At 39.5% G+C, this 26876-nt stretch overlaps 1 protein-coding gene across 2 annotated transcripts in view; it reads left to right on the top strand.

Annotated features, from left to right (window-relative positions):
- The first annotated feature begins 3156 nt into the window (after nt 1-3156).
- The window catches only part of dpysl3 (dihydropyrimidinase like 3), an 81797-nt gene continuing 58077 nt past the window's right edge, over nt 3157-26876 (top strand). Inside the window, exons 1-3 of one of the 2 annotated variants that reach the window (XM_052103790.1) lie at nt 3157-3437; nt 16208-16233; nt 17361-17424. In XM_052103790.1, coding sequence (XP_051959750.1) covers nt 3181-3437; nt 16208-16233; nt 17361-17424 — 347 coding nt within the window. In that variant the 5' untranslated portion in view covers nt 3157-3180. Of the gene's footprint in view, nt 3438-16207; nt 16234-17360; nt 17425-21806; nt 21956-26876 lie in introns of those variants that run through there. The other variant, XM_052103789.1, reaches the window with a different exon arrangement.

A 26876-nucleotide genomic window follows, 5' to 3' on the forward strand; every position in this document is an offset into this window, starting at 1 on the left:
AACTTTAAATGAACAAACTTCAAAATAACTTCAATAACAGGGACGTCACTAGGGCAAAAGTTTAGTCCAAACCCGAATGTTTTGTTTGGAACTTTTTTGAGTGGAACTGAAGCGGAATTTGCCAAGTAAATATAGTCTATGGTTACTCAGTATGTCACTATTTCAGAACCATGGTGCAACACAGAACAGTACGCAAGACTACATAAAGTGCAATACACAACAGTGTGAGACGAGTGCTGGACTATTTACATTTACATTTATACATTTGGCAGACGCTTTTATCCAAAGCGATTTACAGTGCACTTATTACAGGGACAATCCCCCCGGAGCAACCTGGATTAAGTGTCTTGCTCAAGGACACAATGGTGGTGGCTGTGGGGATCGAACCAGCGACCTTCTGATTAACAGTTATGTGCTATATCACACTATGCCACCACCACTCCATCTATAAATACACAATACAGAACAATAGATACACAAGTCAATAAATATACAGGACAATAAATACACAGAACATGAGCTGTAAACTGTAAACTATATTGTATTGTTGCAGCAATAAGTATGGCAGCAGTTTTTGAGTCATTCTGGGTATGGTGTTTGACTAGCCCAGATGAGCATTGGGAGGCAGCAGGGTGTTGAGTAATCTGACTGACTCAGGGAAGAAACTGTTGCAGCATCTGCTGGTGGTGGCATGGATGCTCTTGTACCTTCTGTCAGGTGGCAGGAGGGTGAAGAGTCCATGAGAGGGGTGAGAGGGGTCGTCCGCCATACTGGTGGCTTTGCGGAAGCAGTGGTTGTTGTATGTGGTGCCGATGGTGTGTAGAGAGACTCCAATGATCTTTTCAGCAGTTCTTACAATTCGCTGTAGGGTCTTGCATGTTGGAGGCTGTGCAGTTCCCATACCACACGGTGAGACATCTGGTCAGGACGCACTCTATAGTCCCTCTGTTGAAGGTGGTGAGGATGGGAGGGGGCAGTTTGGCTCTATTCAGCCACCTCAGGATGTGGATGCACTGCTGGGCCTTCTTGGCTAGGCAGGTGGTGTTGAGAGTCCAGGACAGGTCCTCCGTCATGTACACACCAAGAAACTTGGAGCTTTTGACTCTCTCCACAGTTGTTCTGTTGATGCGCACTTCTTAGTGGTCTGCTCAGGTCCACCTGAAGTCAACAATCATCTCTTTAGTCTTATCAACATTAAGAGATAAATTGTTTTTTCTACACCATTCTGCAAGCTGGTTCACCTCCTCTCTGTACGCTGACTCATTATTGTTGCTGATGAGGCCCACAACTGTAGTGTCATCAGCAAACTTGAGGATGTGATTTGAACTGTACTTTGCAGCACAGTCATGAGCCAGCAGGATAAATGGATTGTCAGGGCCGCATTAACGCACAAGCTTAATAAGCCTTAATCCCTGGGGCCCACGGCTGCAGGGAGGGCCAGTCACAGTATTCTCCCGTCGATGTTCTGGGGAGCGTGCGTATGTAAACGCGTTCAGCGGGAGATGCTGATGTAAACACAGAGAGGGTGTGCAACATTAAACCCGTCCGTGTAGCCATGGTCATCGAGTGATAATGTTCCGCGCTGACGACTGGCAAGGGCCCAGCGAAATGGTAAGCCCCGGGGCCCCGGAGCACCTTAATGCAGCCCTGAAGATTGTCGACTGCAAATTTTTTAAAATATGTTCTGTTGCCTGTTGCAGTTCCTGTAACACATGGTAAGACATCTGGTCAGGACGCTCTCTATCGTCTCCCTGTAGAATGTGGTGACGATGGTATGGGGGAGTTTGGCTCTCTTCAGCCTCTGCAGGATGTGGAGACACTGCTGGGCCTTCTTGGCTTGGCAGGTGGTTTAGAGAGTCCAGGACAGGTCCCCCGTCATGTACACACCAAGAAACTTGGAGCTTTTGACTCTCTCCACAGTTGTTCCGTTGATGCCCACTGGTGAGTGGTCTGCTCAGGTCCTCCTGAAGTCAACAATCATCTCTTTAGTCTTATCAACATTAAGAGATAGATTGTTGTTTCTTCAACATTCTGCGAGTTGGTTCACCTCCTCTCTGTACCCTGACTCATCATTGTTGCTGATCACAACTGTAGTGTCATCAGCAAACTTGAGGATGTGATTTGAGCTGTATTTTGCAGCACAGTCATGAGCCAGCAAGGTAAATGGATTGTCAGGGCCGCATTGACGCACAAGCTTAATAGGGCTTAAGCCCTGGGGTCCGCGGCTGCTGGGGGGCCAGTCGCAGTATTCTCCCGTCGATGTTCTCGGGAGGGTGCGTATGTAAACATGTTCAGCGGGAAATGCTGATGTAAACACAGAGAGGTTGTGCAACGCTAAACCCGTCCGTGTAGCGCATGGTCATCAAGTGATAATGTTCCGCTCTGATGTCTGGTAAGGGCCCAGCAAACCGGTAGGCCTCGGGACCCCGGAGCACCTTAATGCGGCCCTGCAGATTGTTCACTGTTAAAAAAATGTTTTTATATGTTCTGTTGCCTGTTTAGAATGAGTCAGTACTTTTCAAGGGGTCACTCAAAGGGTTTGGCAAAATGGTCTGTATCTGTTTGTGATTCACTCAGAATAATTTGGATACAGTAAAGTTGACTGTTTAGGTTACATTTAGAACATTAAAGGTGCTGTGTGTGTGTATGTGTGTGTGTGTGTGTGTGCGCTGTGTGTGTGTGTGTGTGTGTGTGTGTGTGTGTGTGTGTGTGTGTGTGTGTGGAATGGTATGCAGAAACATTTCCATCTCCCTGCAAACATCACTGAATTGAATGTCCTGAGATATTTCACTGTTCTCTGTGACAGCACTGTGAAACAAAAATGTGACCTGATGTTTCCAAATGCTAGAAAAGCCAGCTTAATAAATACATACATAAATAATCTAATGCTTTATAAATCGGCAGTTAATTCACGTTGAAATATGAATATGATATATAGGCTTGATTGAATCAAATTTCTTACATTTGAATGTAGAATAGGCTACATTATGCAATAATTGTTTACGTTACCAACGCGTATGATGTGCTTTCTAATATAAAGTGCATGTTTAAAACTCAAAGAGTTTTCAGGGATGTTTGGAGGCGTGGGCGTGGGCTCCAGCACTGGCACTGCCCGTGTGAAGTTTCTGCCGAGGCTCTCAGTGACACCGGCTGACGGTCATTTACAGTCTCGCTCACATCATGGCTGAGAATAAACGCGTGCTGGAGCGGGACGATGATCTGCCGGTGTATCTGGCTCGTCCGGGAACAGCAGACCCGGTACCACGACAGATATACGGAGGTTTATTTTGCAACGTAGAAGGAGCGTATGAGAGTAAAACCATCGATTTTGACGCTCTTAGTGTCGGTCAGCGAAGGAGCCCGAGAAACACAAATAGAGAAGAGACGAAACATCCAAACAATGACAGAAACTTTCCATCTCCAGACAGTGGATGTGAGTCTAAAGACACTATACAAATAAAGCACATGTTTGGGAAGGAAGTTCTACAAAAAGTTGATGATGTTAAGGTAATATTTGCATCTATCTATCTCTCTCTCTCTCTCTCTCTCTCTCTCTCTCTGTCTGTCTGTCATGATATAAAATACATTTTAAATGTATAGAATAGAATATAAATGTAATTCTAGATCATGAAATGTCCTCTCGTGCGGCTTCACATCAAAACATCAGTATGTATGGCTCACACAAGTCAGCAGCGTAATTTGCGGTTTGAAATTCAGAATTTGATTGGCTATAAATCGCTGTCGTAGATAGGTATGTAAATAATGTCGCATGTGATTCTCCATAATTTGTGATTCTGATGACATCATCCGCAATTGGTCATTTCAATTTTACATCTCTTCATTTTCTAATCCAAGTTTGTTTTCCTGTCAAATGTTTTTAAGTCCAGGAGTCGGAAAACGTCTATTTCCAATAAACACGCAAATTGGGTTCATGCAACTTCACTTGTTTTAGATAGAGCCTGATTTGTGAAACCTTTCACAATTACATTTGGTCGCATGTGTTTGCGTCTTACTGCTCTACCCCCATTGCCTTGTGTAATAATAACAATATAAGAAGCCATCAGAGCAATCAGCTTATAAGCCTAGAGGGGTCATTGTAAACTCAAAAAGACCTTCATGATTTGTGATTTTCTCAAAGATCAGTTTTTGGCTCTTATCCCTTTTTTGAGCTCTGTAGTCAACAGTTAACCTGCAAAATCAGTGTTATAGGCATGGGAAGCACCCCAAAGTCAATAACTTTAGGGGCATTCTCATTTAGAATCACATTTGTTGAAGTGGGTTCCAAACAAGCTAGTACCGCTACTGTTCTAAGCCATAAAACCAGTAAACATCTTAAGGCCAGTTCACACTGCACCGACAGACACCGACCAACGGCGACAATCACCAACATTCTAAAGTCGGCCGTTGGATTTAGAATGTTGGAAACATAACAGTTATGTTCACACTGCACCAACTGACTTCATTACAGAGAGTCAGAGTGGTTAAAAAAATGGATGATCCTTTTACCACAATCCAAATTGTACTTTTACTTGTGTCTTAACGTGTCGTTCTTTGCCCGAAACGAAAGAGGTTGTGGGTAAAGCCTTGGTTGTTGTGACGTGAGAGACGGGGCGCTTACTTACATTTATGAAGAGAACTGTAAACAGACGATGTCCAGAGCTTTCAAAATTTTGCTCGGTTGATACCAAAACACAAGGGTAGATGATCTTCACCCGGGGCCAAAATAAACAAATGTATTTAAATAACACATCGATACATAATTACATTTTCTCAAATAATATGTGGGTGTCCGATCTTGTGCTTTAATTTAAGTATGCGCAACGTTATGTAGCTGTCAGGTCCAGTGGTGCTGAAGAGAGTCAAAGCTTTCAGCACTATCTACTTAAATAATAGAGTTAGTGCTATTCTATGCTCGGAGATTAATGATGCATGCTATATAAATGCATGCTATGTGATTACACATGATGTCATCATATGGACTTCATAAGAAAGAAATGTCAGCTGTACACTTGGCGAGTAAGGGCACCATAGATCCAAAGGCTGTAACCAAATGCTTCATTCCTTTGTGCTATTAACACAGTTTTACAGTTCATATGTGTTTGGGAACAAAACAAAGTAAGTTTCTGTTGATTGAGAACAGAATAACAACAATACTTAATTTAAAGTAGTAATTCTTTATTATGTGTCATTTATCATTTTAAAACCTTACTTTAAAATTCTAAAAGCATTGCATTGGATGAAGTTGGACAATTCAAATCTCTCTGATTCGTCCAGAAATCTGCCGTTTTTATGTTTACAACAGCGATTTAGCACGCCTGCTGCTAGCACCTAGCTCACGTGCTTTCGTTTCCATTGAGTTTTCAGGGATGCTTCCCTCATCGTCATGGCAACGGTTCATGGCCAGACCTGTCTGTCGCTGTTGGTCGGTGTCTGTCGGTGCAGTGTGATCTGGCCTTTATAATTCAACCCGATCTCATGAAAAGTGGTACATAATTTACGAGTTGGCTATTTGGAAACGATGCCCAGCGACATCATTGGCTGTAGTGAAAGTCATAGGAATTCAAACTAGTGCAGTAGCAGGATATCATTTGAATTAGCCAAATTTAGAAAAGTTGTACCCCAAAAGATTTCCCCATGCGAGTGTGTTGCTTAATTCGACAAAATTAGCACCTAGACGGGTCACACTAGGGTTAAATAGATCATCCTGATTTTTAATTATTTTCACAGATCAGTTTTTGTCATTTTGTCAACAATCATCCATGCAATTATTTTATCAGCCATTCGTGTGGCAGCAGTGCAGTGCATAGAATCATGCAGATAAAGGTCAGGAGATTCAGTTAATGTTCACATCAACCATCACAATGGGGAAAAAAGTGATCTCTGTGATTTGGAACGTGGAATGATTGTTGGTCCCAGATGGGCTGTTTTAAGTATTTCTGTAATTGCTGATTTCTGGGATTTTCACACACAACAGTCTCTAGAGTTGACTCAGAATGGTGCCAAAAACAAAAAACATCCAGTGAGCGGCAGTTCTGCAGACAGAAATGCCTTGTTGATGAGAGAGGTCAGCAGAGAATGGCCAGACTGGTTCAAACTGAAATAGTCTATGGTAACTCAGATAACCACTCTGTACAGTTGTGGTGAGAAGAATATAATCTCACAATGCTGTTCTGTTTTGGCAGCATGAGGGGGACCTATACAATATTAGGCAGGTGGTTTTAATGTTGTGGCTGATCGGTGTATGTATATTCAAACCCTTTACCTAGGATTGCATTAACATATTTATTTCATTTTGATGTTATCTATTGTTTATTGCTTGAATATATCAAAATCATTCACATTTGGGTTTTAAACTGTATTAGTTTCCAATTCTGGAGCAGAGTTGTAAAAATGTCAAACCTCATGTGTAATATGTATAGATAACAGCACATATAATATTTAGTTTAATCACAAACTTTTCTGAAGATCAAGTGCCTCATTTCACTGATACTGGGTGAAACAGAACAAAAAAAAACATTTTTGTGTACCCTATTTGTGGAAAGTGTCTTTTCATGGCACCAACTGTTCCAAAGCGGAGATTTATCAACAAACTCTTATTGCTAGCTGGTGATTTCTTAAACTGTTTTATTAGATAGATGGGTTTGATTGAATACAATTTTGTCTGAACCCAACCAGCAAAAGAAAAGCTCATTCATCATTTTAGTTCTCCACACATTAGCAGTAGCTGCAGCAGCTGGTCCTTTGGAGATTTAATTTAAATTTCCTCACATAATCCAATTTCTGTGGTAATATTTCGAATAACAGAGTCTTTGATCTATCTATCTATCTATCTATCTATCTATCTATCTGTCTGTCTGTCTGTCTGTCTGTCTGTCTGTCTGTCTGTCTGTCTGTCTGTCTGTCTGTCTGCCTGCCTGCCTGCCTGCCTGCCTGCCTGCCTGCCTGCCTGCCTGCCTGTGCAGTTAAGATGATGCTCGCATTGCGGTTTTGTCGTGGTTAAGAACTTCATTAAGTCAAGTCACCCACATCATGTCCCTCACAGTTAACTAAAAATTCATATTGGATATGAAGTATTTTTAGGCGTAATATACCCACACATTTAGGCATCTGTAGTCTCTTGTTGTCCACGCAGTGTTGTCAACTTAAACTGGTCCTTGATGAATGAACTGTAACTTTTTAAATAGTCGGGAAAAAAAATATTGTTAAAGCAGATAGCAACTCAGATAAACACCTATTTATTGTTTTAAAAGCATTGACGGGCTGCTTAAAATATGTTCCTTTACATTGTTTTTGCACAATAACATGAAATATGAAATATCAGACTTGTTCATTTAGATGTTACCACATAAAGCACATTTTAGGTTCCTACTTTGGAAGCAAGGGTCTTTGGCTCGGCTCCTCAGTGCAATACCTGATGTGGATGTGCAGCGTCACTCCTTTTATACCCGTATGTCCGGGGGAGTGGCATGCAAATTCAACATGCCAATTCTCATTGGCCTTTTCTCAAAATCAGAGATGTCTGGGTTCCGCAGGAGCAACCCCTAGTGTCAACTCATCGACACAACGTCATCAGAGAATGGAGGTTACGTCAGTAGCCGAGACGTTTTCCGTACAGATTATTATATGCAGTCTCTTTATGAACATGAGGTAAACAGCATGCCTAGGCCTAATAATTACATACACAAATTATGTTTATTCACCGTTAAAGGTAGAAAAACAGAAATGATCTTTTTTTTGTGATTAACATTTTTTATTGATTCAACTATTGAACAATGAAAAACAAAACACATACAAACAGAATCAACATTTAACCCTCACAATTTATAAAATAAACACACACATCTACTACACCTCTCTCTCCACTGTCCCTCCCCAAGAGCCCTCCAAAAAAGACATATACTTGCCCCATTTCTCCATAAACAGGTCTAAACTCTCAGTCTTCTGGATGCCCCCTCCTCAAAAGCTGCTACCCTGGCCATCTCCGTACACCATTCCTGAAATGGGGGTGCTCCAGCCGACTTCCAACCCCTTAAAATTATCTGTCTGGCAATCATAATACTAGTTAAGACCCAGTTTTTTGTGTGCTTATTCTCCTAAAATACAGAGTCTTGGGCTAATTAAAACCTTAGTGCCCAATACATCACACATAAATTCTGAATCCTCAACCAAAATTCTTGGATCTTAACACCCCCCCATAAAACATGGATTATGTCTCCATCATCTGATTGACATCACCAGCTGGTGGGTGTGTCCTTAAGACCAAGCCTATACAATCTAGAGGGGGTCCAATAGAATCTATGTAAAATCTTGAATTGCTCAAGGCGAACCCTTGCATCTCTAGATGTAGACTTGACATTTTTTTAAATCCTAGCCCACACTCCCTCCTCCAATACCAAGTTTAAATTTTTCTCCTATAATCTCTTGATAGAAGTTAAACTCTGTCCCCCAGACTCTGAATTAACAGGGAGTAATACACTGATGCCTCATGACCTTTTCCAAAAGCAGTAATCAAATTTCCCAGAGTATCTGCTGCTTTAGGGGGGTCTGTGCGTTACTCCCAAAAATAGTAGGGAGCAGGTTGCGCTGCTGTAAACTCTTATAGACCTGAGATCTGGGAATCCCAAAATGTTCAACCAAATTTACAAATCTCAACACTCCACTCTCATATAGATCACCAAATGTATTAAACTCCCCTCACAATCCACTCTGATCAGCAGAAAGGGGACTTATTAATACATCATTTTGGGTTCTGCCTTATGTTCGAGGCAACATTTAAATAAATGTCTGAATTAAACACTCTGGATACTTTTGTCCATACCAAGTGCAAATGTGAAATAACGGAGTGTGACTTAACTTCTCCGATTAGTGTGATAGAAAGGCTTTGCAATGGCAAATGGGGCAAGGACTTCCTGTTTAATACAATACCAGGGAGGGGCGCTCTCAGGTGGAAGCCTTGGGTAGAAATCTTTGGTAGGCCTAGCCCACCTTTATCAATGAGCTTATGTAATAGATTTTTTCTTCTTAAACTAAATCTCGTTGTCCTTCTCACTATTGTCTCTGGTATCATTTATGGAGAAGAAAATACATTTTGTTGCGTCGCATGCTGATTTGATGATACATTAATTCTAGTCTTCAACAAATCATCTGGAATGTGTCTGGTTACCATGGCAATGACGTCATGCGCTTAGCATCCTGTCAGTCCTGCCAAAGAAAAGGAGAGATGAGTCAAAATAAATTGTTGTGATAATCAATATTATAACAGAAATGCTGTCGACTGAGCTTAACATGTATTGAACCCGGATTATTCCTTTAAATGTTGAGATGTGGGGTGTATTTTGAATTAAAAATTTTAGGTTCAGAGGACTTCCGCTTCCGGTCGCATGGCGTGAGCAGAGTAAGAGACCAGCTCCGTGAAAATTGTTTTACATTTTATTTTCCAGACCACCTAATTTCAAACAAACTGAGCCACAACGTCCGTGATATTAAAATGTCTCAAAGGAAGGGCAGACAATACACACAGACCACTCTAGAGGTTGAGTCTCACGCCGACACCGCAGGAAAAAGTGAAGGTGCCAAAGCTAGCGGAGCCGCGGGGCTAACAGAAGAAGGCCCAATTTCACTAGGCAGTTTGCGTGCCGAGCTGAGATCAGAATTCAAATCGTACGGTGACACCATGCGATCATTTCTTAAAACAGAAATAGAGGGCCTTGGCAAAGAAATACGCGACGAGATCTCATCCTTACGGGAGACAACCAAAGCGGACATGAAAATTATTCGGGACGAGCTAACGGAAAAAGTTGAGAGACTGTTTTCAATGCAGGCAGAAGCAGCTAACATACAGACGGGCATGGAGCAGTCCCTCAGCGACACTTCTGACAGGCTCACGGCTCTAGAGAATTCTTGCCAATCTCTTGCTGCTGATCAAGAAACTTCAGGAAAAATGCATCGCTTGGAGAACAGGAGCCGCCGCCAAAACATCAGGATACTAAACATCCCAGAGGGGTCTGAAAACAACACGCCGACCGCGTTTGTGGCCAAGTTTCTGTCTAAAGTGCTTGGTGAAGAAAACTTTGACGGCCCCATCCTCGTTGATCGTGCCCACAGAAGCCTTGCCCCAAAACCACGTAATGGTGAGCGGCCCCGACCCATAATCGCCCGCCTTCACTACTACTCGGATAAAGAAAAGATCATGTCATTGTCCCGGACCAAAAGCAAGCTGTCCTTCGAGGGAGCACAGGTTCATATCTTCCCCGATATGAGCCCAGAGGTAGGACGAAAATGAGCAGCCTTTAATCAAGTAAAAGCCAAACTACGTGACGCTGGAATCCAGTACAGAATGTTTTTCCCTGCCAAACTGGAGATTACAGTCGATGGTTCTAAAATGTCTTTCACCGACCCACGGGCAGTGGAAAGGTTTATTGACCGCAACAAACCATCATCACTGGAGGAGCATTGAACGTAAGAACACTAATTTGGTCACTTGAGTGTGGTAATGCTATGGCCTACACGAACTGAGTAACGGACTCTCAACCAGGTTCCCAAAAAGATATGAAACCTTTTACCATTTATTTATTCATTTTATTTTTTACTTAATTGTTCTTACATTTCTTTACTATTGTATAGATATGTATATATATGTGTATGTGTGGGTATGTAAGTATGTATATATACATTTTTTTATTTATTTTTTTATTTTTTATTATTACTGTTTTATTTATTTATTTATTTATTTATTTATTTTTACATCTTTACATCTATTTGCTTTAAATTTAGGGAACTCTGGGTTACATTAGACATAGAAACTGGCCAAAATATAGTTAAGAAGGTCTGGAAAACAAAATTGGTTTAATTTTCTTTTTTTTTAGGAGCTTAGTGTTAAGTCAAATGTTCACACACCTCTCTGAGTGTATAAACAACCTTTCTTTTGGGAATATGCGGTTCCTCTGTAGTTCGGACAGAGCTGCTAGTTCAGGGAGGGAGCAGGGTTTGTTAGATTTAGGGATTTTGATTAAATCAAAAAAGTGTTTTTACCTGCACTACAATTTAACATAACTTTGATTTTTACTGGAGACCGTTCAAAAAAACCTAAACTGAGTAAATTTTTATTTTTCCAACTAAACAGTTATGGCTAAAAACAATATTTTAGACTCATCTAGTGACAAAAACTTGGTCAAAATTATTTCCTGGAATTGTAAAGGACTCAATGGACCTATTAAACGAGGAAATATATTGACCCACCTTAAAAAATTAGAGATGGATATCGGGTTTTTGCAAGAGACACACTTGAGAGATCAGGATCATAAACGGTTACGAACTAAATGGATTGGACAGGTATTTCATTCTAATTTCTCAGTAAAAAACAGAGGTGCAGCTATAATTATTAGAAAGACAATACCCTTCTTAGCATCAAAAATAATATCGGATTCTCGAGGACGATATGTTATTGTTACAGGAAAATTATACAATAAACCAGTTACTCTAGCTAGTGTATACGCCCCCAATATGGATGATGAGGCTTTTATTATCTCTTTCTTTACAGCATTACCTAATATGGACTCTCATAAATTGATTATTGGAGGAGATTTGAATCTGGTGTTAGACCCAACAATTGATAGGTCATCACAAAAACCATCCAACATATCAAAATCTGCTAAAGCCATTCATACACTCATGAATACCTATAAATTATTTGATCCATTTAGAGTTCTATCTCCCAACACAAGGAAATATTCTTATTTCTCTCCGGTTCATAATTCGTTTTCTAGAATAGATTTCTTCTTAATTGATTATGCATATTTATCAAACATCAAACACTGTGAATACGAAGCAATTGTGTTGTCGGACCGTAGTCCAGTATCATTCCACATAGAGGCGGGACATGACCCGACAACCAAAAAATGGCGGTTTAACAATGCTCTTTTATTGGATGATAGAATAATAGAAGAACTGCAAAAACAAATTGATATATTTTTACAAACAAATGATGATCCAGAGATCAAAAGATCCACCTTGTGGGAAACATTTAAAGCATACATAAGGGGCCAGATTATTTGCTTGAATAGCTTGAAAAATAAACAGCGAAGGGGAAAGGAGTTGAAAATGACCCAAGAACTTAAGGAAATTGACAGAGTTTATGCTAATTCCCCCACACCAGACCTTTATAAAAGAAAGCAGTCGTTGCAGACTGAACTCAATTTACTATACACAGCAGAAACGACTAAATTCTTGACACAATTGAGACACAAAAATTATGAATATGGGGAAAAAACAGGTAAACTATTAGCCCAGCAAATTAAAGAAGAAACCGCGTCAAGGTTAATTACAGAGATACGAACAGATTCTGGTCAGACAACAACCAATCCCAAAATAATAAATGACACATTCAAGAATTTCTATTCTAAATTGTACTCTTCAGAATCCAAAAAAGATTCAAACTTAATAGAACAATTTTTTGATAACCTCTACCCCACTATAGAGGTTACCCACTATAAATCTAGAAAACAAAAAATTATTAGAACAACCTATTTCAAACTCAGAAATAAAACAAGCTATACAATGTATGCAAAACTCTAAGTGCCCTGGCCCTGATGGTTACAGTGTTGAATTTTACAAGGCTTTTATAGATCAAATCTCAATACTTCTTTTAAGTGTCTATAATGAAGCATTGACTACAGGTTCTCTACCCCCCAACGTTATACGATGCATGCATTTGTTTAATCCATAAATCTGGCAAAGACCCTCTAGAACCAGGCTCATATAGACCTATAAGCCTTTTGAATGTAGACAACAAAATTTTGGCAAAGATCTTAGCCATGCGTTTGGAAAAGGTACTTCCAACTGTTGTGTCACCAGACCAAACTGGATTTGTTAAAGACAGGCAGTTGTTTTTTAACATAAGGCGTCTGTTCAACATTATCTACACTCAAAATCCAAATAAAGAAATATCCGAAATATTGGTCTCACTAGATGCCGAGAAGGCCTTCGACAGGGTCGAGTGGGATTTTCTCTTCTCGGCCCTGTCAAGGTTTGGTTTTGGCCCCTACTACATTTCTTTAATTCAGCTGCTTTATGCTCAACCTAAAGCATATGTTCACACAAATAATATGGACTCTTGCCCTTTTCCTCTTCACCGTTCAACACGACAAAGCTGCCCTTTATCCCCCTTGTTGTTTGCGCTGGCCATAGAACCTCTTGCTGTTTTGCTGCGCTCCACAGGGGGACTATAAGGGGATTGTAAGAGGAGATAAGGAACATAAAGTGTCCTTATATGCGGACGATCTGCTTCTATACATTTCAGATCCATCTCGGTCTCTACCAAAAATTATGACCATGCTATCGGACTTCGGTAAAGTATCAGGATATAAAATTAACCTGTCAAAAAGCATATTGTTTCCGATCAGCTCACCCCTTTTCCCTTCACTGTTTCAGACTGTTTTAAATATCTCGGAATAAATATCACGCGGGAAATATCTGGCCTCTTCAGCAAAAACTTTGTGAACCTATATAAACAAACGGAGTAACAGATCGAGAGGTGGTCTAATCTCCCGATCTCTCTCGCTGGCCGAATTAATATTATCAGAATTAATGTTTTACCGAAATATTCCTTTTTATTTCAGTGTGTTCCAATTTTGATTAATAAGAAATTTTTTACCAAAATAGATTCTTTAGTTGGGTCCTTTATTTGGAATAAAAAGACACCAAGAATTAAAAAATCCTTTTTACAAAGACCCAAACCCATAGGAGGAATGGGATTACCCAGTTTCCGGCTCTATTATTGGGCCTGTAATATTCGATGTATGTCATTTTGGAATGGATCTCTCGAACCTGATTGGGAACAGATGGAAAATCAAGCTTTTTCTCCTAATACATTGAGATCATTGATACATTATACCTCTGATCTTTCTAAATTTAAGGCTCAGAATCCGGTTGTGTCTCACTCACTAAAAATCTGGTCTCAGATCAGAAGACATTTTCAGTGGAATCAATGTTCAGTCCTTACACCAATAACTGGTAATCAAGCACATAAGCTGTTTTTGGGTCAAACATTTCAACAATGGGACCTTAAAGGAGTGCACACAATTATAGACCTCTTCATTGACAAAATATTTCCAACATTTGAACAATTAATACATAAATTTAATATTGATAACAAAGACTTTTTTAAATACTTGCAAATACGCAACTTTACTAAAGTAACATTTCCCTCTTTTCCCAATCAGCCTGAAGTAGGTCCTATGAACAATGTATTAATGAGCAACCCACTCAAAAAAGGATCTGTTTCTAGAATATATAATTACCTTTCACAGATAGATTGTGCAACTACACTTGATCATATAAAAGATGCTTGGAGGGAAGACTTAGGAATAAACATCACCAATGGATCGAAGCTCAAGAACGAGTCCACTCCTCTTCAGTTTGTATCAGGCACGGTCTACTGCAGTTTAAAATCCTGCACCGATTGCACCTTTCCAAACAAAGACTGTCCAGGATGTTTCCGGGAGTGGACGCCTCTTGTGAACGTTGTGGCTATGCCCCTGCTTCATTGGCACATACATTCTGGAACTGTCCCCACATCACTCTCTATTGGTCTAAAATAATTGAGACTTTGTCAGCAATTTTTAAGGTTAGACTCCCAGCAGATCCAGTAATGTCACTATTTGGTGTTGTACCCACAGATATACATTTGAACAGCTCACAAATTAATGTATTGTGTTTTGTGATGTTGCTAGCCAGACGTCTAGTTTTACTAAACTGGAAAAATAAAATTCCTCCTACTCATCAAAACCTTCTTAGAGATGTAATGCAATATTTACAATTGGAAAAGATAAAATATTCTTTAAGGAAGAAAGAACAAACATTTTACTCAATTTGGCAGCCTTTTATTAATGATTATAATAAGTAAATTTGGACACTTCTCCTAATGCCTGATTTGATATATTTTTATTTAATACTTAAAGTGTGTGCAGGTTTTTTTTTTTGTTTTGTTTGTTTGTGTTTACATTCATACATATACAAATTGTATATATGTAAGTGATTTGTAAAAAACTGTTGGAAAATGGTAATAAAAATAACTGAGAAAAAAAGAATTTTTAGGTTCCAATGTTGGGAATTTTGTGTTAAAATGTGTACCTGACATGACAGGTCTACTCATAATTACACATGCAATATGAAGTTATATGGCTAGAATAAGCTATGTGGAATTTGTAAATGAAAAAAGCTAAAATGTGGTTAAATAGTGAAAAACTCAAATGAAATTATTTTCACAAACTATATATTGCAGAAGTTTGCATACCCCTTTTGTTTTAGGCCTATACGTTTTCACACCCCTTTCAGAATGTATGCAAATATAAGAGATAAAAGATTATATATTTAATGTAGAACTGCCCTTCAAAAGCTCTAAACAATTGATGTGTTCACAAGTGTCAAAAGCTGGATGTCTATATCATTTAACCACTGTTGGGAAGAACTCAAAAGTGCAGAAAATGCTGGAAACCAAAGAATGTACAGTATTTATTAATTTTTTTAAGAAAAGTGGCAGCTTCACAGCTCAGGACAAAGCAGGGACTCATGAACAATTATTACACAAACAGTCATTAATCATAGAGAAAGCACACACCATATTAAAGGGGTTGCTCTCATGCCAGTAGCTCTAAAGCTTGCGTGCACTCTGTCTCATGAATGCGTACAGGAGATCAACGGTCGGTGAAGAGTTTCACTTAAAGGTACAGTATATAAAATTCAGAAACCCTTGTTATTAATGACACCTATGGCCATTAAGTGAACTCCACTTAGCAAAAAGACGGCACTTCAAATCATACAGGCGTACTCATAGAGGGGGCCCTAGCCTGAGTGATTGTGTCTACCACAGCAGGTGGTAGTCCACTGAGGTCTTCCGCATCCCGTCCAGGGGCCAGACATGGAGGTTCCAGAGGTCTGGTCACGGGTGCCAGATGGTGCCCCGTCCCTAAGAAAGAAGGAATTTGCCAGGGAGGGGCTGACGCGAGGAGCGTGTGGTCAGAAAACCAAGTCTGGGTGGGCCAGTAGGGTGTTACTAGGACGAGCAGCTCCTCGTCTTCCCTGACCTTGCACAGGGTCTGTGCAAGCAGGCTCACTGGGAAGAAAGCATACTTGCGTAGTCCAGGCGCCCAGCTGTATGCCAGCATGTCTATACAGGGCGTACCAAAGTCGGCAATGGGATTCTGGTAAGGCAAACAGGTCTACCTGTGCCTGCCCGTAGAAATGCGACGTTATTCCAAGGGCTGAAAATGCGGCGACAGGTTGTCGTGATGGCCATGCGATGTATCCCGTGGCACCATGCCCATCTCGGGACTCGAGTCCGGAGCCAGTGCTGAAGCGGTCTCATATGCATCAACCTGAGCGGTGTGGCCACCGCCGAGGATGCCATATGCCCCAGGAGCCTCTGAAATAGTGGAACCGGCATCTTCTGTCTGTCTGGGCATGCATGTTTGTGAGGCGCACCATCATTGAGACTGAGTCCAACTCCAGACCGAGAAAAGAGATGCTTTGAACCAGGAGGAGCTTGCTCTTTTCCCAGTTGACCCGAAGCCCTAGACAAAAAAAAATATTTGTGGAAAATTAAATGTGATCTAGCGGCTTTTTGATGGCTTTACATTGCATGTCATTGAAAAGACGTCTATCCATAAGCCTTATTTTCATTCCAGTCAAAAATTAAAGATGGCTACTGTGAATACTGTGTATATACTTTGTATATAGTGTGTGTGCATGCGTGCTCGCGTGCGTGTGTGTGACCAAGAAATACATCAGATCTATAAATACACTGGCGGCCAAAAGTTTGGAATAATGTACATATTTTGCAGAAGGATATTAGTACTTTAATTCACCAAAGTGGCATTCACCTAATCACAAAGTATTGTAAGGACATTACTGAAGTAAAAAACAGCACCATCACTATTTGGAAAAAGTCTTTTTTGATCAAATCTAGACAGGCCCCATTTCCAGCAGCCATCACTACAACACCTTATCCTAAAGTAATCATGCTAAATTGATCATTTGGTTCTAGAAAATCAACTATCAAACACAGTTGGAAGTTATTTGGTTTGTTAAATGAAGCTTAATATTGTCTTTGTGTTTGTTTTTGAGTTGACACAGTATGCAATAGACTGGCATGTCTTAAGGTCAACATTAGGTAAAAAAAGAAACAGCTTTCTCTAGAAACTCATCAGTCAATCATTGTTTTGAGGATTGAAGGCTATACAAGTCTTGAAATTGCTTCTGTCACTCACTCGACGTTGTGTCGAATGAAGTGACACAAGGGGTCTTCCCAGGGCTTAATTTGTGCCGGAACAAGCCAGATCTGGATCCGGTACCTCCGTATTTAGATCCAGCACCTGTTTTGGTGGATCTCCTATCTCATGCAGCACTGAAAGACATTAATGCTGACCTGTATCCTACATATGTTTTATGAAAAATCAAGTATAATAATGGTAATGTCGTCAATAACTTGCTATATACCTTTTACATGTAAAATAATAATAAAAGAAAGATAGCTATACAGAGTGTTTAGTCCATGCCATGTTTTGGAGGTTATTTCCATGGTAATAAACAATCTCTCTTCTATAATTGGTGGGGTGCAGAATGATGGTGAAAAGACATCTTAATTTACTGGATTATTTTAGACAGGGCCCAATGTCTGAAACCAAACAGGCCACAGTAATTATATATACCACAAAGAAGCCGAGTCACTTTGTCAGCAGTTTGGCATTGACAGCTCTGGATCTGCCATTCGGGCTTTGAGGGAATATCGAGAGAATGGCGGTGAGCTCATCCCAGTGGGATTAAAATACTTTTTGATTGCGGTCAATACTTTTCCAATTTCAAGTGCAGAGTGTGAGAGGGGTTTTTCTCAAATTAACTTAATTTGCAATGCTGACCGAGATTAATTTGCAATCTCTCTACACCTCCACAATTTCATCGCTTCTATTTCTCTGCCTTGTTTGACCCTCATTATCTCAGTTTAACCCCATTTCATACGTGAGGTCATGGATTTCAAAAAGACACAGGACTGCAAAAAACACCTGAAGCAAAGCACGAAACAGAGCGACAGAGTGGAAAGCAATGTCTGTTTTATGGTCTATCTTAAACAACTAAAAGTAACTTTACTGTGGCATTGCTTGTGTTGATTACATTGTTTATTCTGTTTTTGGTTTGTTTGTCAAGTGTACGCTGTAATAAAAGCAACTGATGCAAGCTGTTAATCACTTGAGTTGGTCCACTAATGTGATTGTCCCCCGGTGGAGTGCCGGGAGGAGAATCCTTGTTTAATTTGCCGCACCACATTCTCAATAAAGAGCGATTTCCTCACTCCATGGGTCATATGCATCAACCTGAGCGGTGTGGCCACCGCCGAGGATGCCATATGCCCCAGGAGCCTCTGAAATAGTGGAACCGGCATCTTCTGTCTGTCTGGGCATGCATGTTTGTGAGGCGCACCATCATCGAGACTGAGTCCAACTCCAGACCGAGAAAAGAGATGCTTTGAACCAGGAGGAGCTTGCTCTTTTCCCAATACTTTTTGATTGCGGTCAATACTTTTCCAATTTCAAGTGCAGAGTGTGAGAGGGGTTTTTCTCAAATTAACTTAATTTGCAATGCTGACCGAGATTAATTTGCAATCTCTCTACACCTCCACAATTTCATCGCTTCTATTTCTCTGCCTTGTTTGACCCTCATTATCTCAGTTTAACCAAATTCGGCAAGGCACAGATAGATCTCTTTGCCTCCCAAGACAACTCCCACTGCCCACTCTGGTAATGTTCTGACTATACAATGTGATCAGTTGAATGCCACTGGTGAATAAAAGTACCAATTTCTTTTCATAAGAGCAAAATCTGTACATTATTCCAAACTTTTAGCTGCCAATATGCATATATATATATATATATATATATATATATATATATATATATATATATATAGGTCTGTCAATCGATTAAAAAAATGTATCGAATTAATTACATGGGGTCCCGATTGATTAATCGCGATTAATCGCATATACAAATATTTGCTGAGAAAGCCACTCATATAACAATAATTCAATATATAAAGATTATGCATATTTATATCAATATATAATTATACATAGTTATCTTTAAATATTAAAAATTATATATATATATATATATATATATATATATATATATATATATATATATATATAAAATTTAAAATAAAAAATATTCAGATAATTAAAATGCATTACATTCTCTTAGCAGAAGAGTTAATCATTGATAAGACAATACAAAAAGCAGCTTTAGAATACAATGCATTGTTTACTACCATATTATTGATCATAAGTCAATCATTGGCACACAGTTCACAGCAATCCATTTCACAAGTGAATTTGTCAATCAGTTTCAGATTATGAGGGCTTGTTTAAGAGCCCGTCAATTTACACCTGCGTCAGACATCTCGGGTGTGTTGCATCATACACATAAAATGTTTAGTTCAATGTTTCAAGTTAAATATAGTTTAATACTCAATTTTAAACACATCTTGAGATCCCTTAGTTCGCATTTACGCACCTTCAAGTGTTTTGAACGCAAGAATGTAATGTTTGCGTTGTTCTTCCTACTGATGTGTTTTGTTCACTGTATAAACTGTGCGTTGCTCACACAGATGAAATTTCACTTACTGCCCTCTGGAGTAAACAGGTGGTACTACAAGCTTGCACTTCTCAGGAATCTTCCTTATTATGGTGCGATTAATTGCGTTAATTTATTGAACACATTATTTTTTGTCAACTTAATCGCACTGAATTAACGTGTTAAATCGACAGCCCTAATATATATATATATATATATATATATTGAAGGGAGGGTTACTTTTTAAATGTATTCCACTACAGATTACAGAATACATGCTGTAAAATGTAATTTGTAACGTATTTAATTAGATTAATCAAGGTCATTCTAAATAGTTTGGATTACTTCTTCAGCACTGGTAGATTTTTTCACTTGTTTTGACTATAAAAACTCTGTCAGTACAGTAAAACAAAATACTAAAAATACATTCTCTGAAAAACCTAAATATCTTATGCAGTGATGTATCTAAAACACGATAAATCTAATTGATCTTTTTTTTTAAGGATTTTTAGATATTTTTACAGGAAAACAATACAAAAATTATTATCAAGAATATGATTTTTGCACTAATATCAAAGGTCTTACTTGAGAAAAGAAATTATAATCCAACGTGAATTTTCTCAATACATTTTATTTATCGTGTCTGGTAACATGTGCATGTAAAATGTCTAGAAATAGTATTTTAGCTTAGTGAAAATCTGACAATCTTTTTTTGCTATCTCTTCTGCTCCAAACTTACTTCAAAGGTACTTCTCTGTCTGCTCGTGTGAATGTAACACATCATAAGAAAGTGTTTCACCGCTGTTCAAATGCACTTTGGATCACATCATTTATATGTATAAATGTTTTCCATCTGAAAGGACTAAATATTAATTAAACAAATGACAATAAAATGCAAAGAAATGTCTTCAGTAATCAAAATACTTTTTGAATGTAACTGTATTCTAAAATTTAAATTGTAACTGTAGTGGAATACAGTTACTTATATTTTGTATTTTAAATACGTAATCCTGTTACATGTATTCCGTCCCAACACTACTGATAGATAGATAGATAGATAGATAGATAGATAGATAGATAGATAGATAGATATTCACTTGTTAATATATATATATATATATATATATATATATATATATATATATATATATATATATATATATAGATAGATAGATAGATAGATAGATAGATAGATAGGTATTCACTTGTTAATATATATATATATATATATATATATATATATATATATATATATATATATATATATATATATATATATATATATATATATATATATATATATATATATAAATAATGTAGTTGAAGGGAACTAAATATGAACAAAATTTCCCTTTGGGGGAAAAAAACCTTTCAGGGGTTAAGGGGTGTCTGCTCAGACAAAAGAGACACATGGTGGGGTGGGGCTTAGCAGCTGTTCTCCAAACCACTCTCCCCTTTGTTTGCCATCACTGTGTGACTACTCCCTGACTGAATCTTTAACCATTGATGCATTTACAAATGACCTAGACTGCAGTCTTTATGTTCTTTATGTATCTGTTCCATGAACAAATGTGTGACGTTCAATTATTAAGAAAATGAACTACTCCCTTGTAGATGACGAAAAGTGCTGTTGATTTTCGTTTACTTGTTTAAAAAGTATATATCTTAATACCAGTCAATATTTTAATATTTCTTGTCGTCAGTTGTGAATAAGAACAGAACAATATATGTTTTAAGAAATTATAACAGTGCTTGACACCAGTGTTAAGGAGACAACGAACGTCCGATTCATGAACAAATCTTTATTGTGAGTCGTTCTTTCCTATGACGGACTAAACGATTCGTTCGCGAATCAGACTGAGCCGCGGATCGCGTGTAACCTGTCTGTCTTTTTCGGTTACATTAAGTGCGTCTCAAAATAAGCAAACAGCCGCTGAGGAACATGAGAATCAGATCTCCAGTTAAATAAATTGCTATATTTTCCCTCATAGACATTTATTTTAAATGTGTCTGAAGTATGTAAAATGTCACAGGACGTTTAGGGACATGTGATAACGTAAGGAACCGATTATTATTTTTGTTGTTGAAGCGGTTCATTGACTGTTCAAAAGAATCGGTTCCCAGAAATCTGTTTTGGCGCCTCCTGGTGGTTTAAATCTCACACGAAACACAGCAGGACGTGGAGGGAGGAGCCCAGCAGTGTGTTTGAGAGACAGCTCAAGTGTGCGCAACAGAAAAAGAACGGTCTCGGCACATACAGACAATAAAGACATCTTTCATTTACGAAAAAAAAAATGTCGTACCAAGGCAAAAAGAACATCCCCAGAATCACCGTAAGTTTCATACATTTAAATTAACTAACAGTAGTATTCTAATGCCTGTTTTCTTATGTAGTCTTTTGTGTTTGTAACAAATGCTTTGATAGAATTGCATATTGGGGCTGGAGATATGTCATATCTAATATTGTTGGGTTAAAGTGATTGCCTGTTGAGTTATCGTGACAAGCTGATAAATCTCTATTGGGGGGAATCATATTCAAAGTGTAATAAAGTGTCTCGCTTTTAAAATAGTCTATGGATGCGGCAAAATAGCAACGTAGTTGTGTTTTATTGCACTGATTCTTATGGTCTTTTTGTATTGTGCCAAAAAACTAAAATGTCGATGGGTTTAATATGAGCCGATGGACTGCAGCAGGAAAATCACGCCCATAACCGATAGACTATTACACGCATGTTTTATATGGCCGGTAGATACTAGCACCAGACACAATACAATTTGTCAAAAAAATCTAATGTTTTATAAAGGTTACGTGTAGAGACATGTGTGTTGCAGTTTTTGCATTGATGCTCTTTGTCCTGATGGATTATCCATGGTCCTGATGCTGTGAAACTGCGCAGTCCAGCACAAGAAAACGGGCGTGTATGCATTGTGTGATATGATTTAGCACTTTATTCAGGCTGTAATACTGTTAGTTCAAAAATATTCCACATGCTTACCGAACTTCGCAATAAACCGTACACCAATTGAACAGATTTTTATATACAAAAAATGGCTTAATCCCTCTGGTCGTGCACCGGCGGTGTGTGTGTAACGGCAGCTGTGTGGAGAGGTGAAGGTGTGGTTTTCTCAACCTCTACAGATGCTCAAGTGCTGCTGTTATATTGTTAAAATCTTTCGATATCAATATCACATTAATATTATAATACTATTAATATTATTTCTTCCAAATCAAACTTAATTTGCATTCGCATAAACAAAAGTCCAAACAACATATACAGAGAGCAAATACACAATAGAGTGATGGGGCTCGAGCCCAAATGATTCCAGTCTAGCCCTGTTTTTTGTTCAGAATTTTTTTGAGTGGAGCTGAAGCTGTAGTTCTATGAACTGTTACAAAAGTTCTATAAAATGTAATTTCTAGTCATTTTACATGCACATGTTACTAGGCACAATCATATTTTTTTATCAAGAAAATTCACATTAGTTCATAATAAAAAAACTTTCTAGTAAGACCTTTGATATTAGTGCAAAAATATTCGTATTATTATTCGTATTCTTGATAATACATTATGTACAAAATATCTAAATATACTTACACCAAGATCAATTTGACTTATTTAGTTATAGAATCAACATAAGATATTTAGGTTTTTCAGAGAATGCATTTTTAACATGTGTATATTATTTTTATAGTCAAAACAAGTGAAAAAAATTCCTGTCCTGAAGAAATAATCCAAAGTATTTAGACTACGTTATTGACTTTGAGTAATCTAATGAAATGCATTACAAATTACATTATACAGCATGTAATATGTAGTGTAATACATTTAAAAAGTAACCCTCCCAACCCTGCCAATGAGGTATTAAAAAGCATCAATCGAGTCTCCTCTTCTCATCTCAATAAGAAGGGAGAAGCAGAATGATGAATGGATGAATATATGGCACATCATCGGTTCGGGTAGCACAGTCATCTTAGAATGAATTTAATCACTAGCATGTGTGAATAAGTATATATTCATACATGGGGGGAGAAAGCCTGAAGGGTAATGACCTGCGCCCTAAAGGGAGTGGTGAAAACATTCAGCACGTTGCCTTTCCTGTGTTTACGAATGGCTTATGATAAGCCTGGTCCAAACTCTAAGCAAAAGTCGTTGACCGACAGCGCTTGAAGGCTCCTGACACGTTTTACTGAATCCAAAGTGAGAATCAGTGCAGTCTAATGAGAGTACGTGTAAAAGCAGGCCTGTGAGTGCTTTTTAAACAAGCTGCAAGTCCCAAACTGGGATGATGGTGGGGTGAGACGGTCTCAACCACATCTCGAAATGTAAGGATTTCACAATCAAAGGGTGTCTGCCTATTAATTGACCACCAAGTGGGATATGTCAAGTTCCTATGGCAGCGACATGGTGAGACGCGTGTCTAAACGTTCTTGTAGAAAGCGAAGGATAGGCTGTACGGTGAATTGAACAGGGTCCTCGTCCCAAGAGGAACACCAATCATCGAACACTCGCTGTTTCGGCATTTATAAACGTCTCGTTGAAGGGTTGTAATATGGTGTCAAGTACTGGTTGCGAGAGCCCGTGTGTATCAGTCGGGCACCATTCAGTGGCCTCACATGAAGTTTCCACAATTCTGTATGTGGATGCCAAATCGTGCCCCCTGCTAGTGGAATCCTCCAAGGTGGGGGGAGGGGGGTTGCATTCAAGAGCTCTATTAACTCTGGGAACCATGGGCGGTTGGGCCATTCAGCAGTACCACTTTCTCGTCCTGAATTTTGCACAATAATTGGTCAATTAAGTGGACGGGAGGGAATGCATACTTGCATCCCGCTGGCCATTTGTGGGCTAGAGTGTCCATGCCCAGAGGTGCATGGGTCAGGGAGTACCACAGGCTACTGTGTGTTGTCTCCGGTGATGCAAATAGATCTATTTTGGCTTCCCCGAATCAATCCCATATCATCATAACTGTTTGAGGACAAAGTCTCCATTCTCCTTTTATTGCACCCTGTCGCAAGAGCAAATCTGTGCTGCTGTTCAGGTGACCTGGAATGTGCGTCATACGTTTCGATAAATGTTTCTCTCACCAGAGCAGAAGCCGGTGCCAGGTTCATCAATGGCCAAGATCAAACTCCCCCTTGGCAATTTATGTAGGCCATGACCACCGTGTTGTCGGTTCTGATCAGAACCCCTGGATAGCTGTTCGGAAAGTCTAATGATAGAAATACACAGAGTAGTTACAGACAATTTTTGTGCCAGGTCGCTTGAACACTTGTCCAGGTTCCAAAGGCTGGGTGCCCATCACACAGGGCTCCCCAGCCTGTGTTCGACACATCCGTCACATCTGGACACTTTGCATCTGGACACTCGACGAGTGCCATGCATGTTTTATAATATGAAGGCATTTTCCAAATGGTTAACGCGGCTAAACAGTGGCGTGGCGTTACCACATGATGTAAGCGTTTACGGTAAACAGCTCACCTGAGCGCGTGCCCCGTCCTCGCTAGATATAGGGAGTATTACACGCTCACAATAATACAAACAATCTCAACAAACATGCAGGAATGTGCCATGTAGGAATAATGTTAGTGACATATCATCCCTCTAATCATAAACTCTGCCAAATGTGATTGCATCATGGATGCCCCGCATCAAGGCCATACTGGGCAGACGAAGCAACTTTACATGGAGAAGAGTAACGTACAGCACAAACCAGTGACAAAGCACCTCAAGTTCTCCGTGCTGTATAGCCGCGGCCCCTCGGGAGCCCCAGAAGGATTGTGTCAGGACTAGAGAGGACCGGCTTCGGCTTTTAGAACTAAAGCAAGCAGAGAGCAAATTGTTTCAATGTTTTTATGCGGCTACCAAAAATGCAATCAAACTTGGCGAGCACTGTGTCAGCATGGGCTCTGCCCAGGCAATCACAGCACTTGTGTTGAATGACCGAAGACACTTGATGTAGAGGAGAGGAGAAGGCAAGATCCGGCGATAAATCCTCCTCAAATCTCCATGCTTTATTCCCCGTCCTCACATGCCTCCCTCATGCGATTCTTCGGAAGCCACAGAAGGAGTATAGCAGGAGGAGAGGGGGATTGCCTTGGCTTTCAGATCGAAAAACGAGCTGAGAGCAAGCATCTTCACAGTGAACTCAATCAGCCTCAATGTGCGCCACAGTCCGTAAAACAGCGCTTGTGCCTGCCAGACAGATGGTTTTCATGTGCTTGTGGAAAAATTTTAAGCAAACGGCTCTTTTACGATTATGCACAGTATACAAATACACATTCAAACACAATCAGGCTGTAGCGCTTATGTTACATGCTTAAAAAAAATTCAATACAATCCAATAATTCAAAGGATACATTACATTAAGGCATTAATCTGTTCACTGTAAAGCAGTGAAATCGGCAATGATGTCTCCGCCGGCTGTCCCACAAGAGGGAAATTCAACACTGCTGTTCAGTGGTGAATGTAGTAATGCGCAACCACCAGAGCACCACAGGGGGTAGAAGAAATCTCTCATCCATTCTCTCATTTCTCTTATCTCTCATTCATGCAGAGTGCAAGAGAGAGATTATCAGCACCCTGAAGGAGAAAATTCTGAAGAGATAGCGCTCTGCACCGCCATTATATAGGCCTGCTGCTAATTAAAACTGGCGAGATTTTAAAGAGTTTCAGAGATTGGCGATGCCTGCAGGGATAACCCCATAGTGTCAGCTATGAGGCATCGTTCATGACTGAATTGAAAGGAAACGATCTGCATTCCCACCATCGGGCCAAAAGCCTCCACAGCATTGCTTTAAAACCCGCCCTTAACACGCCGCCCTGGTGTCAACGTCACACCCCCCCGTTCATTTCACAAACAACAGGAAAGCTCATGCTGAGGTATCATGTTATTTAGTTATCTATAATATAGAATTTCTATCATATGTAAAAAAGCTATGACAACTCATCAAATGCAATTGCCATGGTGTCCCAGCACACTGTCCATGATCTCGAGCCATGGAAAGATCTTTCTTTGGCAACTGCTTTGTCCATTGTTCATTCTAACTTATTTTTACTGTACTCGCAATGTTTTATTTTTCGTGAACCTATACAGCGGTGCGCTGGATACACAACCTGGCAAGTTCGGCTAAACTCCGCCTTTGACATTGAACTCGCCTCACTCCCCAGTTTGGCCCAAGCGTAATCGGTACCAGTGGGAATGGAACTGGCCCTGGTTAGCACTACCACGCCCTCATTTGGGCTGATAGTGGAAACG

Source organism: Xyrauchen texanus, chromosome 34 (assembly GCF_025860055.1).
Source record: "Xyrauchen texanus isolate HMW12.3.18 chromosome 34, RBS_HiC_50CHRs, whole genome shotgun sequence".
NCBI classification, from domain to species: domain Eukaryota; kingdom Metazoa; phylum Chordata; class Actinopteri; order Cypriniformes; family Catostomidae; genus Xyrauchen; species Xyrauchen texanus.